A 19,307-nucleotide genomic window follows, 5' to 3' on the forward strand; every position below is an offset into this window, starting at 1 on the left:
AATTTCAATTATATACTGTGATTCTTATTTGTTGCAATACATTAAAATTTCAGAGGTACTTTGGGGCTCAAAAGCTAGGATTTCTAAGTCAGTATGTGCATTTCACATAATAAAGCTGTTAATGGTGAGCAAAGTATTATATACTAACTAGATTTTTCCACATCTGTATAGTATATTATATGTATTTTGTGGTATTGAGATTATAGAAAGTTTAGAGTGTCAAACATGCGTTTAATGTGTATTTTTAAACAAATTTATGGCAATTAAAATATTTGGAGACAAGGGTATCACATTTCAATTTGTAAAGATCTTTTTAACTCTACTGTGTCATTAAGATGCTTTGTATAATGCCAAACCATAGCTGGAGAAACTAAGTTTAATAAATATCAAATAGATTTTCTGTATTAAAGTTTATAAACACTGTGCTCTTTACACTTCTTCAACTCTGACTTTGCCCTTTTCATGTAATTTCTGTTTTGTATTTTAGGGTCCAATGCTACTCTTCTTTAAAAGTCTGGTCCCACCAGTCTGGGTCTCGTTTTCTGGTTACAGACATTCTGAACTTGCTGGCCATGGGTCCTTTTGCATAGATCAGAATTTGCCCTGCTCCAAGAAAAATTTCAAACAAATCCTTTTTGCTGCTCTTGGTGACTTGGGATTTTTTTTTTATTAAACTAGATTTTTCTTCCAGTTCTGCATTCTGTTCAGTTATAGACAACGTTGGGCACATCCTCAGGTAGTGAGTGCCAGCAATGCCCTTCTTTGACACCTCACTGAAGTGTTCTTTACATAAAGTGAAGGGCTAAGACCCAGGGTCACAGCTTATGAACTTGCCAAGGCTGATCACATAACTATTACTAAACTTTTGCCTTTAGCCTGCCATTGTGTTCTTTATTTCTTGAAAAAATGTTAACTCTCACTACACTTTCCAGATTGAGAAGTTAACACATCATGATTAGGCAATGCTGTTTTATTCTATAGTATACAAATGAATCCTCCTTTCCCTCAAAACCTTGAATTCCAGACTGCCAAAATTTCAATTTCAGACTTTTAATAGTACACATAGAAAAATAAACTCTAAATTGACAAGTTTAGTTATGCTTATCTAGATATCAACATTCTAAGAAGAAACAGACACCAATTTAAAGCATACATCTGTCTTTAAATATTAAAAATACAAGATTGCTTTACTTAAGTGTCTCCAGCTAAAATGCAATTAATCAGTATTCCATAGAATGGAGCATTGTTATAGGTGAGTGCTGGCTTCTTTTCCCCTGGTATGTACATCATTCCTGGGCCACACTTAGGGAACAGCGTCTTTTTCTAAGGGAGAAGAAAAGGTGGTTTTTAAGACAAAGGTCTAGCCATGTCCAGAGCCACTTCTGCTGCATTTCCCGTCCTCTGCTTGATCTATCCAGTCTCAGGGTAGACCGAAGAAAAGAAAGGCACCACTTTTTCATGGTACCTGTGTGGAGCTGTTCTTGGCTCTTAACTCCTGAGAGATTGTCTTCCGGGGAGCTCCCAGCCTCAGCCCAGGCAGTCCTCCATCCCAGTTTTATTCTTAGGCCTGTGTGTGTACTGATCTCTCCTCTGCCTGGCTTCCCAGGCCTCTTTTGCCCAGCCCTGCTCTCAGGTTTGTGGAGTACCTGCATAGCCTCGTCATACATTCAGAATCGTCCCGGCAAGAGGCTCCAATGGGCCTGAGGGAAACCCCTCTCCAAAATGGAGTCATTCTCCGTGGCCTTCTCTTTGCTGAACTCAGTTCTGTTATTGGGGAGCCATCTACCTGTAGGGCAAAGACAGATTCACCTCAGGTATGGAAAGGTGACACCCTTGGAAGAATGATCACCCCCAGGATGCTGTAGACTCAGAGCAGAGGAACCATTCCTCAGGACTGAGTCTGGCTCTCAAGTTCTGCCTACAATTCCACCACCACCACCATCTCCCAACATCCACATATATATCCTTTCCTTACCTGGCCCAACAGCAGCAGACAGATCATGAGCACTGCAAAGAGTTTGAGGTGCCACATCTTGACAGAGGGCGGATGTTGGAGCCGGAGACCCAGGAGCAGTTCTCACTTCCTTTTATTGACTGAGATCTGCCTCTTCTATGGTTGCCGGGTGAGATGGGGCCAAAGTTTATATTTGCAGTCAGGGTCCATTTAATAAGTTAATGTCTACCAGAGGAATGTGCTCAAGGCCTGTCTTTCAGGCACGTTGTATTTACTGATCCCTCATCTGGACTATGAGTGATTATGTTGCTGGCTGGGATGCTTTTCACCCATTTTACCAAAAGTCAGCACTACTGCCTCCTTCCCTTTAAAAGCCACGTGAAGCCATTGAGGGAGACCAGGCACCTAGCCATATTTTGATTCCAAAATAGCTCAGTGAGATCACTCTAATCAAAATAGAATCCTAATAATGAGGTCTTCACAAAGTGTTGACCCCTTTCAGCCTTGTCTAGGAAAGAAGCACTGATCTATTGTGTTACAGGCAATTGGATAAGGCCTTTATCTCCCTGCTGTGGGAAGATGTTTTAGCAAACATGGTCTACAGTGTCCCAGATACCCCATTTGTATAGGTGGACTGTCACTCTAATTATCTGCTCCAGGTCATCTCCCTAGAAGAATGGAGACCTAGCTGTGAAGAGTTCAAAGTCTGACCTACCTGCCCTCTCCCAGGGGAAGGGCAATCAGGACTGATGTGGGACTTACTTGAACTATGGGTGAATTGAATGAACAAGTATAGGTTGATTCTTTGTTTTGTTTTTAAAAGCGTGAATGAAGAGGTAGCAGGGGCTCCTGAATCAGTGGAAGAGTTTGGTGGTGGCGACAAATCACATTACAAGCCTTGAACTATGGGCTTTCCTCCCAGTAGCTGAGTGGGGTCTTCTACAGCACGTATCCTTCTAGCAGCCTCAGGGAAGTAGGCATACAGCTGAGACATCTTCAAAGCTCAAAATATCCATCAGCTTAAGTAGGAACTGCTGCAGGTTTCTAGACCAAGAAATGGCATGTACCTAAACCACGAGTAGTTATGAGTACTCATTAAATGACATGGGCATTGTAGTAACCTTGGGGAAGGGTGTGAATTCTGAGTAAGGAGATTTATAAGACTTCAGATCTTCCTATGACCTGGAAGGATAAGCCAATAAGACAAATGCAGCGAGATTCTTTTTCTGCCTGGTGTCTCCCTGAAAATGTGGCTGATACCCCTTCCCAAGGCCTTTCTCATCTTCAGAGGTTGGCTATTTGGTAAGAGCCTGCCTATTGCCCAAGGAAAAGTGGAGGAGATGCAGCACAGCTGAAGGTGGAAGAGGAAGGTTGCCAATCCTCTTACCAAGGGAGAAGAGGGTGGTATGGTGGACCTCAGAGTTGGGATTGGGCAGAGTGTGACTCTACAGATCTGTCTGTCCTGGTTCCAGTCCTCTCAGGACCATGGAGCCAGGCCTGGAGGGAGATAGCACTGTTTGCACTCGAGGAACATTGAGAAGCAGACCTATGCCAAACCCAGTCCTGCAAGTTTGAGACTAGTTAGCTGCTCCTTCCCTTTACCCGAGCTTGGATACTGAATGACCCCAGGTGGGGGCTTAACTAGGAACTTTTGTGGGGTGGGGAAGAGGTTATGTGGTGACCTAGTGAACATTGGGTAAGAACACAAATCCGATTAGATAAGCAAAAGACTGAACAACGTGATGTCCTAGAGCCAGTTGGGTCTCTGGACTTGGTGCCAGCCTCTCCTTAGCCAGCCTGGAGTGATGTGCCAAATGCGATTTGGAAACTGCTTGTTCCAAAGAAGGGTACTTTTTCCTAATCCCAAACTAGACTTTTGTGTTAATTTATAAAGTCAATACCACAGCCGAGCAAAGGGCCTGAGGCCCCTGGCCCCCTGTGCATAGGGGAAAAAAGAACCATTAATCATTATGAGTATGACAACACTACAGAAGCATTTGTGGCTCAAGCCTCTATCTCATATGCCAGCTCTCCTCCCAAAAGAAAAAACCCATTAGTTACTACCTGTGGAAGGAACCACTTTTAGGGAAAGTATTTCAACATATATCTACACAAACTCTGTCGTTGTTTTATTTAAATTAAATATGGAGGGCCGGCCCCGTGGCTTGGTGGTTGAGTGCGTGCGCTCCGCTGCCGGCGGCCCGGGTTCGGATCCCGGGTGCGCGCCGAGGCACCGCTCCTCCGGCCATGCTGGGGCCGCGTCCCACATACAGCAACTAGAAGGATGTGCAGCTATGACGGACAACTATGTACTGGGGCTTTGGGGAAAAATAAATAAATAAAATCTTTAAAAAATAAATAAATAAATAAATTAAATATGGAGGGGCCGGCCCAGTGGCATAGTGGTTAAGTTCATGTGCTCTGCTTCAGCAGCCCGGAGTTTGTGGTTTTGGATCCTGGGTGAGGACCTACACACCGCACAACAAGCCATGCTGTGGTGGCAACCCACGTACAAAATAGAGGAAGACTGGCACAGGTGTTAGCTCAGGGGCAATCTTCCTCCAGCAGAGAGGAAGATTGGCAGATTGGCAACAGATGTTAGCTCAGGGCCACTCTTCCTCACCAATTAAACCCAAATTAATTAATTAATTAAAGATGGAGCAAAAATCAAACTTAAAAGCAAGCGGCATCCGGATAGCATTAAGCTGAAGTGACGGCGGTTGTCCACAGCCATCCCACACTACTTTAGTTGTGAAGGCCTATTCCTGAAATTAAATAATTTCATGGGCTCTCTGCAATCAAGTATTTTGCTGAACGAATAAACACAAAACTACATGTTCCTTCCTCCAGCAGAAAGGTCTAAGCAGCCTTTAAGAACTTCAGCCATAAGGAGAAAGAGTGCTTGGCTGGAAGGCAGGAGCCAGGGGTCTAGGTAGGGTAACTGACCACAGGCCAGCCCTTCCCCTCTTTGGACGTTAGTCTTTTGTTCTGCCAATGAGATGGGACTAGACCTCTCAGGCACTGACATTTGGGGGTTCAGGTGATTAATTTACAAGAAGAAAATGAGGCTGAAGCACCTTTGATAGCTTATAGATTGGTAACTCTGAATACAGCTCCCAGGGATTTTCTGCTTCTGAGGTAAGTGCTTAGGCTGAAATGGGAGGAAGAGGGTACAGCTGCACGAGCAGCTGTTTGAAACACATTCCAGGTGGAGAGGCAATCATTAGGGCTTGGCAGTAAATGGAAACTTTTTTGCTGTCCCTGAGCAGGAGGTGCCTAATAAAAAATGAAAGACTCTGAAATGGAAAAAACTTTTCCCGGTAAAACTTCAATAAAGGGTCAAAGTGCATTCATTTGCTCTTTTGCTGGCTGGAACTGGCTCAGACTTCTGGGCCTGCACTAGGTAGGCCTGCATCTCGGGGACTGCATTGACAGACTGAAGAGAGTTCCCTTTGCCACATTCTGCAGCCCAGAGATAAAAGCCCTTGTGGGGGCAGGAGCACTGCTGGGGAGACAAGGGGCTAAATGAACGAGTGGCTACGCCCCGGCAGCAGGTGAAGGAGCGACACCCAGGGCTGGCGGCTCCAGGTGGATGGGTTATAGGCATTGAGGCCTACAGCAGCGGTCCCTCTTCCTTGAGACTTTATATTCTTTTTGGATTTCTACAGATAGAATAATCCCTAAAATGACCCCAGATCCCTATCACTTACAAGAGCACTGAGATATTACAACTCACCACATTCCATGCCCGCTGCTGCCTCAGTGCCCTGCTACACAGAGGTCCATGCCCCCAAGCTTACAGAGGGAAGCTCTCTGGTGAGAGACAGGCTTAAAAGCAGCGTTTAACAATTTTATCCAAAAGCAGAAGCTCAGCACATGAAGGACTTACAGCAGGGTCTTCTCAGTAGGGCACTCCTGGGATAAAAAGGATTCAGACCAACAGTCTCAGTCCCTGGTCTGGGCTGAGAAAGCGTAGGTTTGATTTTGAGCTGGTATCTCCAAAGGAGTCAAAGAACCAGGAAGAAATAGCATAAGGGTAAAATGAAGCCAAAAAGATAGGAGAGGGTGGCCATCTCCCCTAGGAACTTGGAGCTAAAATCAGAGGGAGAAAGACAGAGATTAATGGCCTGTCAAGGTAGTGGTCCTCCCCTGGCTTGTGAACCTGTTGAAACTACACAAAATGAAGGATGGCATTTACACCTTCTTAAGGTCTACAGCTTTCATCAGATTCTCAAAGGAGTCTGTGACCAAACATGTTGCAGATCAGGCAGCAAGTCTCAGGAATAAACTTGGACAAAGAGCCAAACAGGAAAATTGGACCATCTTTGGTGAGGCAAGGGTTTTCATCATATAACTGTCCTTTGTTAAGCCTGCACCACCCTGCCAGACTCTTACATATCACTCATTTCACTGTCACTGCAACTGCTTTGTAATAACACATCTATTTTACGGGTGAGAAGTTCAAAGCTCAGGAATGCAGGTTTCTTGCCTGCATCACACACTAAAGCAGCAACAGTTAAAGGCTATGGGCCCAAGTCTGCCCAACTGAGCTGTTCCTCCTTATCCTGCCTCACAATCAGTGCAATTTATCTTGCTGATTTTTTTTTCTGTCTTGAAGTTATTTTAATTTTGGTTCCTAAAAGGCAATATCAATCATTAGAAGAAAGAAAGATATAGCCTGGGCCAGAAGCTGAGCTACACTGTGAGTTGCCGCTCTGGATCAGCAGGAAGTGTCCTTAGAAGAAAGGAAGTTTCTAGTAATGGAGCAAGGAACCGGAAGCTTAAAACTGCCAACACCTACCCCTACCATCTCCTGGTGAAGGGAAAAGGGTTACCTTTTCTACTAAAAAGATAATTCAAAGTTCTCTAGAACAGGGGTAAACTTTTTCCACAACGGGCCAGAGAGTAAACATTGTAGGCTCTGTGGGCCATATGTGGTTAAAAACCACTGTTAGCAACCTGGTACAAACACAGCAAGTTTGTTGACCCCAGCTCTAGAGGCCAAGAGGTCACCTCACCCTCTCCTCTTATAGTTGACTTCCCCTCAGGCTAAGGAAGGCCTGCCTTAGGAGGAAAGGCACTATAGCATAGCTTTAAGAACATAAAGTTTAGTGCCAGACTCCATCATTCACTAGCTGTATAATTTTGGGCAAATAACTTACCCTCTCTGTGCATGTATCCTCATCTGCAAAATGAATGTAATAATGATACTTAAAAGGTAAAGTTTAAAAGAGCTTATTTGTTCTGTAAAGGGCTAAGAAGAGTACCTGACACATAGTAACTACAATATAGTTACTAGACTACTGTTTTAGGAGCAGGGGGCCCGGAACCAACACTCCCCACAGTCCATGCCACCCACAACTGGTCAGCTGCAGGAGTAGATGCAGCTACTTTCCTGCAGATTATAGACCAAGGGGTGAGCCCCGATCCTGCACCAAACTCCCAGACTAGCCCAAACTGTTCAGGACTCATGCTGGAGAGGGGAGTTGATGAACTTGAAAATTAGCAGTCACACCAAGGACTCTGCTCACAAAAATCAAAATCATAAGACTGCAGCCCATAAGAAGTTTATTGTATCTTCAAGATACTACAATACAGACTCCAGTCCCAAAGAAAGGTCTTTCAGAGACAGGGAACCATTATCCAGATGAGCTGTTCATTTGTCATTTTCGTAGGCAGCTGGATTCTTCCTCTTGGATTTCTCAAACTCCTCGGTCCCCCATGTGTAGACAAGATAAAACGCTACAAATGCTTTAAAAATCAAAAGTGAAAGTAAGCACTGAGCACATATAAAACACAGGGCTCCCAGTCCTCTTTTCTGACTCAAAGCAGATTCTGCCCTCCTGCCTCCAGTTTTCAAGAAACCACTTTTAAATCAGATGATCAAGGTTACATTACACACCCATTTTACAAGTGACCAAAAGAAAGGGGTCTACCAACAAAAATTTGTCACCAAACCTTCCCTATCTCTCCCGTTGCACATCTTAAAATATTTTAATGCGATAATGGAGATAAAATTCACATAACATAAACAGCACCACTTAACCATTCTGAAGTATACTCTTCTGTGGTTTTTAGCAAATTCACAATGTTATGCAACTATCATCACTATCTGTTGTACTGAACACAAAAGAGTTCATCGCCAAGAAAGAAGTGGGTAGAGATCACCTCAGAGAGAGACGCTGGAATCACACAACTGACCTTCGGGCAGTTATTTAAGTTCCCAGTGACTCCGTTTCCTCATCTGTAACATGGGGAGGATTATATGACTAGATCAAGGGTCTTCAGGAATATTCTATGAGAAAAAGGGGCTACGGCAAGCTGCAGAGCGCCTGTCCGACAGCGAGCGCTCACTGAGGGGCCTCGCAGTTCCTACTGTGGAGGGGAGCCCCGCCCCCCGCCCGGCCAGGGCACTCACGCGGCGCGACGCGAAGGATGCACGCCCGCGTGCGGCGCAGCATGTTGGGGATGCCCTTGCTGAAGTAGTGCGGGAAAGCGCGCTGCTCGAAGGGCGACAAGCTGTAGGTGATCACATGCCGCATCCGTATCAGATTCCCGAACTCGAGGCCCATGGTGGCGGTGGCGCCTGGAGGAGCAAGGGTTGTCAGCGCTCGGCTCAGTCCCGGGACGCCGCCCCAACCCCCCAGGCCCTCCCGGCGCTCCTCTTGCTCCTCAGCCCAGGCGGCGCCCCCACCCTCCCAGGGGCCACCAAGACCGCGCGAACGGCCCCGCTCCCGCACCGGGGTCACCTCGCCCTCCAAAGCCCCGGAATCCACCAGCCTTGGGCCGCCACTTCCGGCAGGGTCGGAAGCCGCGCTGCGGCCCGTGAGGTCACTTCCGGGGAATACCATTTTCCTGCTGTCTCCAGGGGAAGGCGCCGTTGCCCCCCGTTCTGGAGAGAAGTGCCCAGGCCGGTGACCCTGAGGGTGGGCGGGCCTCGGCCGGGGGTGGGGCCTCGGGGAGGCGGAGGGGGGCTGAGCGGGTTTTCGGGTCCGGGGCGTCCCCCGAGGTCCTCACACTCTTCAGCTCTCTCTGTCGTTCCGTGGAGCAGCAGGTAGCGGCCGGTGTCGAGGGGACAAAGAGGTGAAGAGAAAGGGGCCGGCCGACCTCGAGGGTCGCGCTGGCCGGCCGCTTGGGGCCTGCAGGTCTCCGGGCCTGAGGAGGGGCCGCCGGACGGCCGCGAACGCGACGTTTCGTCCAGGCTTGTCCAGTAGCGGAAACGGGGCTCGGTTATTTTCAGACCGTCAGCGAGCCCGGTGCAGAATCAGGGACGCCGATCTGGGGCTTCCCACGGCAACGGCCGCCTTACAATCCCGGGCAAGGTGTAGACGTGCCCGAGATGGAATAAAAGCGTTTCCTCGAATTCAACCACAAGCGTCCTCAGACAAGGACAATTGATAAATGGCTGTTAGTGGTGCTTGGAGGGAAAGAAGAGGCTCCCTCCACAGCAGCCAGCTTCCCCCGAGATGGTTCGGCCTGGGGGTGGTATGTCATGATGCCCCCCCATCCTCCACTCCACTTCCCGGGAGAGAGGCGAGGAACGTCGTGTGGGAGGCGTTACCGAGTTTTCGGAAAGCGCTTTCCACCTAAGGATGCTGCTGTCCTGTACAGCTGACTGACTTTTCCACTTGATGCAGAGTGTCTATGAATGTTTTGTTCATGGACTTGCTGGCCATATATAATCCAGGACTAAGGTCTCATTCAGCAGTTTGGGTGTGTTTTATAATCCTGCTTACTAGCCACGGGCCAGGCAGGCTTGGCAGGCAAAGAGCTTAAAATCTGCAAACATACCTCAGTTTTTGCTCTCTGTATCTTGTCCCAGGCGTGTGGGTTGACTTTCTTCCAGGAAATAGTCTCCTTAGGGGTGGCACTGGCTATCCCTTCATTTCCACTATTCATGGTGCACCTTTGTCTCATTTTTCTGAAACAATCTCTAGCCTGGTCTCAGCTCCAAGGCAAAAACATGAATACTTAACAGGTAAGAACAAAAATACCCTAACAAATTCTGCCACCATGTGAGTGATTAATAAAAAAAATAATAAAACTTCATCTTCTAGTACCTGCAAACATCTCTAAACCTGTCAAACAAAGTATGTGTAGATGAATGTCCAGACCAAAGTAAAGATAGCAAGATACTATGTTTATTTTTTTATTTTTTATTATTTTTTTTAATTTTTGTTTATTGCAGTAACATTGGTTTATAACATTGTAAAAATTTCAGATGTACATCATTATACTTCTATTTCTGCATAGATTACATCATGTTCACCACCAAAATACTAATTACAACCCATCACCACACACGTGTACCGAATTATCCCTTTCATCCTCCTCCCTCCCCCCTTCCCCTCTGGTAACCACCAATCCAATCTCTGTCTCGATGTGTTTGTTTATTGTTGTTATTATCTACTACTTAATGAAGGAAATCATACGGTATTTGACCTTCTCCCTCTGACTTATTTCACTTTGCATAATACCCTCAATGTCCATCCATGTTGTCACAAATGGCTGGATTTCATCGTTTCTTATGGCTGAGTAGTATTCCATTGTGTATATATACCACATCTTCTTTATCCATTCGTCCCTTGATGGGCACTTAGGTTGCTTCCAAGTCTTGGCTATTGTGAATAACCCTGCAATGAACACAGGGGTGCATGTACCTTTACAAATTGGTGTTTTCAAGTTCTTTGGATAAATACCCAACAGTGGAATAGCTGGATCATATGGTAGTTCTATCCTTGATTTTTTGAGGAATCTCCATACTGTTTTCCATAGTGGCTACACCAGTTTGCACTCCCACCAGCAGTGTATGCGAGTTCCCTTCTCTCCACATCCTCTCCAACACATGCTGTTTCCTGTCTTGTTAATTATAGCCATTCTGACGGGTGTGAGGTGATATCTCATTGTAGTTTTGATTTGCATTTCCCTGATAGTGATTTTGAACATCTTTTCATGTCTGTTGGCCATCTGTATATCTTCTTTGGAGAAATGTCTGTTCAGGTCTTTTGCCCATTTTTTAATTGGGTTGTTAGATTTTTTGTTGTTGAGATGCATGAGTTCTTTATATATTTTGGAGAGTAAACCCTTATCAGATGTATGGTTTGCAAATATCTTCTCCCAATTGTTAGGTTGTCTTTTCGTTTTGTTGATGGTTTCCTTTGCTGTACAGAAGCTTTTTAGTTTGATGTAGTCCCATTTGTTTATTTTTTCTATTGTTTCTCTTGCCCTGTCAGACATGGTGCTTGAAAATATGTTGCTAAGACCGATGTCGAAGAGCGTACTGCCTATGTTTTCTTCTAGAAGTTTCATAGTTTCAGGTCTTACATTCAAGTCTTTAATCCATTTGGAGTTAATTTTTGTGTATGGTGTAAGGTAAGGGTCTACTTTCATTTTTTTGCATATGGCTATCCAGTTTTCCCAACACCATTTGTTGAAGAGACTTTCTTTTCCCCATTGTATGTTCTTGGCTCCTTTGTCAAAGATGAGCTGTCCATAGATGTGTGGGTTTATTTCTGGGCTTTCGATTCTATTCCATTGATCTGTGTGTCTGTTTTTGTGCCAGTACCATGCTGTTTTGGTTACTATAGCTTTGTAGTATATTTTGAAATCAGGGAGTGTGATACCTCCAGCTTTGTTCTTTTTTCTCAGGATTCCTTTAGCTATTCAGGGTCTTCTGTTGTTCCATATAAATTTTAGGATTCTTTGTTCTATTTCTGTGAAAAATGTTGTTGGAACTTTGATAGGGATTGCATTGAATCTATAGACGGCTTTAGGAAGTATGGACATCTTAACTATGTTAATTCTTCCAATCCAAGAGCATGAAATATCTTTCCATTTCTTTGTGTCTTCTTCAATTTCTTTCAGAAATGTTTTATAGTTTTCGGTGTACAGATCTTTCACCTCTTTAGTTAAGTTTGTTCCTAGGTATTTTATTCTTTTTGTTGCAATTGCAAATGGGATTGTATTCTTAATTTCTCTTTCTGCTACTTCGTTGTTAGTGTACAGAAATGCAACTGATTTTTGTATGTTGATTTTGTATCCTGCAACTTTACCATATTCGTTTATTACTTCTAAAAGTTTTCTGGTGGATTCTTTAGGGTTTTCTATATATAAAATCATGCCATCTGCAAATGGTGACAGTTTCACTTCTTCCTTTCCAATTTGGATCCCTTTTATTTCTTTTTCTTGCCTGATTGCTCTGGCTAGGACTTCCAGTACTATGTTAAATAGGAGTGGTGACAGTGGGCATCCTTGTCTGGTTCCTGTTCTTACAGGGATAGCTTTCAGTTTTTCACCATTGAGGATGATATTAGCTGTGGGTTTCTCATATATGGTCTTTATTATGTTGAGGTACTTTCCTTCTATACCCATTTTATTCAGAGTTTTTATCATAAATGGGTGCTGTATCTTGTCAAATGCTTTCTCTGCATCTATTGAGATGATCATGTGATTTTTATTCTTCATTTTATTAATGTGGTGTATTACGTTGATTGATTTGCGAATGTTAAACCATCCCTGCATACCTGGAATAAATCCCACTTGATCATGGTGTATAATCTTTTTAACGTATTGTTGTATGCGATTTGCTAGTATTTTGTTGAGGATTTTTGCATCGATGTTCATCAGTGATATTGGCCTGTAATTTTCTTTTTTTTTGTGTTGTCCTTGTCTGGTTTTGGTATCAGGGTAATGTCAGCTTCATAGAATGAGTTAGGGAGCTTCCCTCCTCAATTTTGGAAGAGTTTGAGAAGGATAGGTATTAAGTCTTCTTTGAATGTTTGGTAGAATTCACCAGGGAAGCCGTCTGGTCCTGGACTTTTATTTTTGGGGAGGTTTGTGATTACTGTTTCAATCTCCTTACTGGTGATTGGTCTATTCAAATTCTCTACTTCTTCTTGATCCAGTTTTGGAAGGTTGTATGATTCTAAGAATTTATCCATTTCTTCCAGATTGTCGAATTGGTTGGCATATAGCTTTTCATAGTATTCTCTTATAATCTTTTGTATTTCTGAGGTGTCTGTTGTAACCTCTCCTCTTTCATTTCTGATTTTACTTATTTGTGCCTTCTCTCTTTTTTTCTTGGTGAGTCTAGCTAAAGGTTTGTCAATTTTGTTGATCTTTTCAAAGAACCAGCTCTTGGTTTTATTAATTTTTTCTATTGTTTTTTTGGTCTCTATTTCAGTTATTTCTGCTCTGATTTTTATTATTTCCCTACATCTACTGATTTTGGGCTTTGTTCTTCTTTTTCCAGTTCCTTTAGGTGCATTGTTAGATTGTTTATTTGAGACTTTTCTTGTTTGTTGAGATAGGCTTGTATTGCTATAAACTTCCCTCTTAGAACCGCTTTTGCTGTATCCCATAAATTCTGGCATGTCGTATTTTCATTTTCATTTGTCTCCAGGTATTTTTTGATTTCTTCTTTGATTTCTTCGTTAACCCAGTCGTTCAGTAGCATTTTGTTTAATCTCCACGTATTTGTGGCTTTTCTGATTTTCTTCCTGTAGTTGATTTCTAGTTTCATACCGTTGTGGTCAGAAAAGATGCTTGGTATTATTTCAATCTTCTTAAATTTATGGAGACTTGTTTTGTGGCCTAATATGTGATCAATCCTGGAGAATGTTCCATGTGCATTTGAAAAGAACATGTATTCTTCGGTTTTTGGATGGAATGCTCTGTATATCTACTAGGTCCATCTGTTCTAGTGTGTCGTTTAAGGCCAGTGTTTCCTTATTGATCTTCTGTTTGGATGATCTATCCGTTGGTGTAAGTGGAGTGTTCAAGTCCCCTACTATTATTGTGTTACTGTCTATTTCTGTTTTTATGTCTGTTAATAATTGCATTATATATTTAGGTGCACCTACATTGGGTGCATAGATATTTACAAGTGTTATATCCTCTTGTTGGATTGTTCCCTTGATCATTATGTAATGCCCTTGTCTCTTTTTACAGTTTTTGTTTTAAAGTCAAGATACTATGTTTAAACATGAGTCAAGGTTAAAGGTGATGTCCTCCTTTTTTGAACATACTGCAGTGTTGCAAGTACATATCCTATACTAAGCAACCTGGGTGAACTAGGCAAAGTACCAATTCTCTGCTGTCTGGAATTTCAATGCCAGCTGTGACTTTCTCTCACCCTCCAAATCAACAATGCAGTAAATAATTATTCTAAGCACCTGGAAGTGGGAGAGGTGGTGAGGATGGAGAGGAAGAGGAAACCCAATACCATCAATTGCATACCAACAGATCTGTGAATCATCATGAATAATTAGTTGGCTTTTCCACGTGCCTTGCAAGTTTCAGCAAGCACGTAAGGAATATTTTAAGAATCCTAATCTCGCTCAGAAAATGGATTTGTTTTAAGATCATTTTTCAATTTCTCTTAGCCTTTCAGCTACATAGCTAGTCCATTAGTATAAAGATAAGAAGTTTTAAATAAATGCCGAGAAGAAGGGAGAGGAAATCTAAATAACCAAATAAATCCATATCTAATGAGGACAAATTGGGTAAATAGGGTGTTATCAGCTGTTTGATATACAGCTGATAAAAATTATCTTCAGCTAGGCATCCTTGAAGTCTGATTACAGAAGTGACCCTAGCCCACCCACACACCTAAATTTTATTTAAGAGACCAACGTAGGCTATTCCTGGCTTTTAGGAAGAAGACTGGCATGGGGAGATGTGTTCCTTGCTAATGCTTCCAAGCCATGGCGCTTCCCAGCAAGTTCTTCCTTTGGTTTTGCTGCTCTGCTTGGCTGTGTTTTCCTGTTAGCCTTGGTACTCAGGCTTCTAGGGAAGAAGCTCCGATGGCAGCTAGTGTTGAGTTGGAATCTGAGGCTGAGCCTTGGTCCTTGCTGCAGCCTCTAGATGGGGGAAACAGATCTGGCCTCCTTCCCCCTCTCTTCAAGGCTCTGTATGATGGGCAAGGTGGGGCTCCTAGGCTGCAGCCAGACTCCAGAGCTTTGCGCTACATGAAGAGGCTCTATAAGGCATATGCTACCAAGGAGGGGATCCCTAAATCCAACAGAAGCCACCTCTACAACACTGTCCGGCTCTTCACCCCCTGTGCCCAGCACAAGCAGGCTCCTGGGGACCAGGTGACAGGTGTGTAGGAGCAGATTGGTTAATGGGTGGAGGGAAGATGATCGACTCTTCTGCTTTTCAATTGCAGAAACGTGCTGGGCCTTGCTCCTTGAATTGCATTTTGTGTGGTACTCGGTATCCAAATTCAAACAAATCTGGTACTTGATCTTACTTTCTTCCTAATGCCCTGTGGGTTAAGGTGGGCTAATGCGATAGGATTTTAGAGCTAGAAAAGACTTAATGGCCCTAAAGGCGCAGGAAAATGCTACTGGAGAAGGTTAGCATCTTGTCCCAGGTCACAGAAGCAAGACTAGAAACCGGGTATTTTGACTTCCAGTTGCGTATTCTTCCCATTGTACCAATGCTGGCCTGGAAACGTGCCTGAAATGTTTCATAGCTACTGGTATGCTTTGTTAACACAGGATGTTTTCCCTTTGTGTGTTGCTTTCTGTGAGAGGAAAGCTTAGGTCCCATTGGAACAGTAGGTCCTTACACGAACTGTATTAACTATTTGACTCAGCACCTTGGTCTCTTGTGTGTGAGAGCGAAAGGAGCAGTGCTTTAAAAAAAAAAAAAAAAAATGTATATTCACCAGCTCATGACTTAAAATCGTTCTAACTCAACAGGTCAGTTGCAGCTGTTTAAAACCCTTCCTCCTTGCTTGACGTCCTATTTTATTCCAGTGGTTTTAGAGCCTCTATTTGTCATCAACCTCAGGTGTTTCAGATTAACTTAGACAATTAAGTTTTCTTTATTGACTTTGTCCATTAGGGCTTAGAATATCTTCTTAATAAGCATGTTAATATTTTTATTATAGTTTTCCCTCTAGAGACTCTCCAAGGGTAAATACTACTTTCCTTATTAGCTTCTTCTGTGTTTAGAGCAAATTATTAAGACTCTGAACTTGAGAATGTAATGATTCCCTGTTTTAATTCACCACAAAAGCTGTTCTGACCTTCCGGTGATAAAATATCCAGTTGTAGTTGCTGGGAATTAGTTATGGTACCAATTACCTGCATTTTCTGTGTAACTGCCCCACCCCGCCCCCCTTTTGAGGCTTGAGGAAGTGGGAAAAGAGAAGGGAGAAAGCACATTACAAAGTACTAATGTCTTGATTTGACTTCCTATTATGTTCAATTTGTAATCAAGCACTACTGGTGGGTTGTTTTTTCTGCTCAGGAACCGTTCCATCAGTGGACCTGCTGTTTAACCTGGATTGTGTTACTGCTGTTGAACACTTAGTCAAGTCGGTCTTGCTATACACGTTCAACAACTCAGTTTCTTTTCCCTCTGCTGTTAAATGTGTGTGCAACTTGGTGATAAAAGAGCCAGAGTTTTCTAGCAAGACTCTCCCTAGAGCTGCATACTCACTTACCTTTAACTCACAGTTTGAATTTAGAAAGAAATATAAATGGATTGAAATGGATGTGACCACTCTCCTTCAGCCTCTAGTGGCCTCCAACAAGAGAAATATTCACATGTCTGTAAACTTTAGATGCGGGGAAGACCAGCTGCAGCATCCGTCAGCACAGGACAGTCCACTTAACATGACTTTTCCGCTGTTCCCCTCACTGCTTTTATATCTGAACGACACAAGTGCTCAGGCTTATCACAGGTGGCTTTCCCTCCACTATCAAAGGAGGCCTTCACAGGGTCGTGACCAGAAGAGAGATCTGTCTGCCTGTCCCATGGGAGAAGAGGCTGCTGAGGGTGTAAGATCTTCCCGTCACCGGAGAAGTCAGGAAACTGGCAGCTCTGAAGTGAAGAAGACTCTGGTTCCAGCTTCTTTCAATCTGACTGAGTACTTCAGACAGTTTATTTTTCCCCAAAATGAGTGTGAGCTCCATGACTTTAGACTTAGTTTTAGTCAGCTGAAGTGGGACAACTGGATTGTGGCCCCGCAAAGATACAACCCTCGGTACTGTAAAGGGGACTGTCCCAGAGCAGTTGGGCATCGGTATGGCTCTCCAGTTCACACCATGGTGCAGAACATCATCCATGAGAAGCTTGACTCTTCAGTGCCAAGACCATCATGTGTACCTGCCAAATACAGCCCTTTGAGTGTCTTGACCATTGAGCCCGATGGCTCAATCACTTATAGAGAATATGAAGATATGATAGCCACTAAGTGCACCTGTCGTTAACATATTTTCCTTGAGCCTCTTTGGCCAAGTAAGTGCCCTTCGCCTATCTGTGCCTTCAGGAGAAAGCTTCATGTGTCACATCTCTAAATATAATGCAATGTGTGTTGTATAAGGAGGAGCCTGTGTAGATTAGCACATTCTATGGCATCTATCAGCGTAAAGCAGTAACATCTGCCTTTTTTATTTCCAATGTAAATGTAACATAGTTATTTTGGAAAGCTTTAAATTTTTTTCCCTGAGCGATTTTTTTTTTCCTTTTCGTAGGAGTCTTGTTTGTGATGTAAGAAAAAAAAAATTTCATTAGTATGAATCTTGGATGGAATTGCAGCTCTAAGTAGACAATTCAGAGTGCTGTAGTCTTATTTAATGGAAGAATAAATTCTTGTCAGTGGTATAAATTTCCCATGTGTTTTTTTTTTATTAAATAAAGATTACTTTTAAATGGTCATTTGGGTGAGAGAGGAAGTGTATCTAAAAGCTAGTCTTGGCTCAACTTTTGATCTCTTTCAGAGTGAAAGAGAGGCTAACTTCTTGACCTCAATTCTGATGAAGTGAGATTCACTAGGATTAGAGAGTTTGCAACAACGCATTTCTGTTGTGGTAGTGTGACTGGTATACAGTATACTAACTCTGCTTGTTAGATGGCTTGTATACATCAATTGATTCGCATCAAACAATATAACATTTGTCCCATTTAAAGGAAATTGCAGATTTTTCCAAGAAAATGCAATGTTTAAGATTTTTAAAATGCATTTTCTCCTTTGTATGTTTAAAACTCTGACCCTATGGAAGGACGTCAAGGAACTTTTTTTCTTTGTTTTTCTTTTATTTGTTTTTGTCAATTTCCCTCAATTAGCTCCCATCACTCCACTCCCACAGACTTTTTTTCCAAGTGGATTTAGGACTGTTCCCATTAAACCAAGCTGGCAGTGGTGAGGTTATTTACAGAGCAGGCCTTGTTTGGATATGAGGGCTTTTATGTGGATTTTCAATACATCTACCTTGAGAGATCCTTAGGGAGACAGAGTTAGGGCTGATGCAGTGATTTCTGCTTCAGTTTCTAAAACCCTAATCTACAAGCCAAAAGTAACTCCTAGATGCAAGAAGTAATTTTCATTCTTTAAATGATCTTTTGTTAGTGCTTAATGTCTAAAGAAGCCAGCTGGGATTTTGATAGGGATTGTGTTGAATCTGTAGATAAGTTTGGGGAGTATTGCCATCTGAACAATGTTAAGTCTTCCAATCCATGAACATGGGATGTTTTTGCATTTATTTAGATCTTTCATTTCTTTTCACAATGTTTTGTAGTTTTCGAGTATGTTTTATGCTTTTTATTGTTAAATTTATTTCTTTTTGATGCTATTGTGGATGGAATTGTTTTCTTAATTTCATTTTGAGATTGTTTCCTGGTGCTATCTTACATGCACATTACAAACCTGCACATCTGACATGAATGCTCAGTTATCTGCTCATGGTTGTTTCCTCTCAAACATTTTTCGGAAAAATGGGACTGAAACAAAGGGAGAAGTTTTAGGTGGCCTAGTTTCCAAATAACTTTGTCATCTTGTTGTTGTGTAACTTGAAGGAGTCACTATTCTTTTGTAAATGAGGCTGCAAGTCTAAGAGAAATCATGTTTCAAGAGTTCTGTATCTTTTGTCATTCCTGGAGGTAAAAAATATCTAGAATGGAAAGGGCATTAGAGTAATGGTGGCAATATACAATTGAACTTGTTTGAAGATAAATCTCCCTTATATATGGCTGTTTACAAATGGACCACATGGAATATATATCAACTTAAAGGATTCCCCAATTACCCTAAACTGACTTTTTTTTTTTTTTTGCTGGAACGAGAATTTGCTTTGTTGTTTGTTTGGGTTTTTTTTTCATGGCCTAGTTCTGTGGCTGAGTATGGAATGTGGTCTGCAATCTGAAGGTTTTGGAAAGAAGATGAAGGGGTAGTTCCAATGGAAGTTAGGTATTAGGGTCAATGCCAAAACTAGGAGCAGAAAATAGTTCCTTTTTACAGGTAAGTTCTAAAATTGACTGACTTAAACTTTTGCATAGTGTTTTGATGCTACAGCTGAGTAATGATAGCTTGAAGAACTATAAGCTTGGCTTACTTTTTTTA

The 19,307-nt window shown here is 42.7% G+C and overlaps 3 protein-coding genes across 5 annotated transcripts; 1 reads left to right on the plus strand and 2 right to left on the minus strand.

Annotated features, from left to right (window-relative positions):
• Positions 1–423: 423 nt before the first annotated feature.
• Positions 424–3,153, minus strand: LEAP2 (liver enriched antimicrobial peptide 2). The gene is made up of 3 exons (XM_004420204.3): positions 1,976–3,153; positions 1,647–1,786; positions 424–1,323 (listed from the first exon to the last, which is right to left on the minus strand). The coding sequence occupies exons 1-3, from the start codon at positions 2,030–2,032 to the stop codon at positions 1,287–1,289; spliced, it is 234 nt and encodes a 77-aa protein (XP_004420261.1). The 5' UTR covers positions 2,033–3,153; the 3' UTR covers positions 424–1,286.
• A 4,337-nt stretch (positions 3,154–7,490) lies between these two features.
• On the minus strand, positions 7,491–8,798 carry UQCRQ (ubiquinol-cytochrome c reductase complex III subunit VII). Of its 2 annotated transcripts, none has more exons than XM_004420205.3 (3): positions 8,695–8,798; positions 8,373–8,540; positions 7,491–7,705 (listed from the first exon to the last, which is right to left on the minus strand). In XM_004420205.3, exons 2-3 carry the CDS (start codon positions 8,524–8,526, stop codon positions 7,611–7,613), a joined length of 249 nt encoding a protein of 82 aa, XP_004420262.1. In that variant the 5' UTR covers positions 8,527–8,540; positions 8,695–8,798; the 3' UTR covers positions 7,491–7,610. The 2 variants fall into 2 exon arrangements, with proteins under 2 accessions (XP_004420262.1, XP_087285941.1); XM_087429815.1 differs by having other exon boundaries at positions 8,704–8,772.
• Positions 8,799–8,932: 134 nt separating this feature from the next.
• Positions 8,933–17,577, plus strand: GDF9 (growth differentiation factor 9). Of its 2 annotated transcripts, none has more exons than XR_015551965.1 (2): positions 8,933–9,932; positions 16,214–16,343. XR_015551965.1 is itself a non-coding variant. In XM_004420206.3 (2 exons), exons 1-2 carry the CDS (start codon positions 14,659–14,661, stop codon positions 17,176–17,178), a joined length of 1,362 nt encoding a protein of 453 aa, XP_004420263.1. In that variant the 5' UTR covers positions 13,591–14,658; the 3' UTR covers positions 17,179–17,577. The 2 variants fall into 2 exon arrangements, 1 of the variants encoding a protein (XP_004420263.1); XM_004420206.3 differs by lacking the exon at positions 8,933–9,932 and adding an exon at positions 13,591–15,055 and having other exon boundaries at positions 16,214–17,577.
• The last annotated feature ends 1,730 nt before the right edge of the window (positions 17,578–19,307 follow it).

This window comes from Ceratotherium simum, chromosome 4, assembly GCF_057802395.1.
Source record: "Ceratotherium simum simum isolate JZ-2026a chromosome 4, ASM5780239v1, whole genome shotgun sequence".
NCBI lineage: Eukaryota > Metazoa > Chordata > Mammalia > Perissodactyla > Rhinocerotidae > Ceratotherium > Ceratotherium simum.

Bases quoted from the DNA above. Each gene is read 5' to 3' on its own strand.
- LEAP2 (XM_004420204.3), bottom strand. From the start codon at position 2,032: ATGTGGCACCTCAAACTCTTTGCAGTGCTCATGATCTGTCTGCTGCTG. The intron at 1,787-1,975 runs GTAAGGAAAGGA...TTTGCCCTACAG, and splicing joins GTCTGCTGCTGTTGGGCCAG to GTAGATGGCTCCCCAATAAC. The intron at 1,324-1,646 runs GTACTCCACAAA...CTTCTCCCTTAG, and splicing joins TGTATGACGAGGCTATGCAG to AAAAAGACGCTGTTCCCTAA.
- UQCRQ (XM_004420205.3), bottom strand. From the start codon at position 8,526: ATGGGCCTCGAGTTCGGGAATCTGATACGGATGCGGCATGTGATCACC. The intron at 7,706-8,372 runs GTGAGTGCCCTG...TGATTTTTAAAG, and splicing joins CATCCTTCGCGTCGCGCCGC to CATTTGTAGCGTTTTATCTT.
- GDF9 (XM_004420206.3), top strand. From the start codon at position 14,659: ATGGCGCTTCCCAGCAAGTTCTTCCTTTGGTTTTGCTGCTCTGCTTGG. The intron at 15,056-16,213 runs GTGTGTAGGAGC...TTTTCTGCTCAG, and splicing joins TCCTGGGGACCAGGTGACAG to GAACCGTTCCATCAGTGGAC.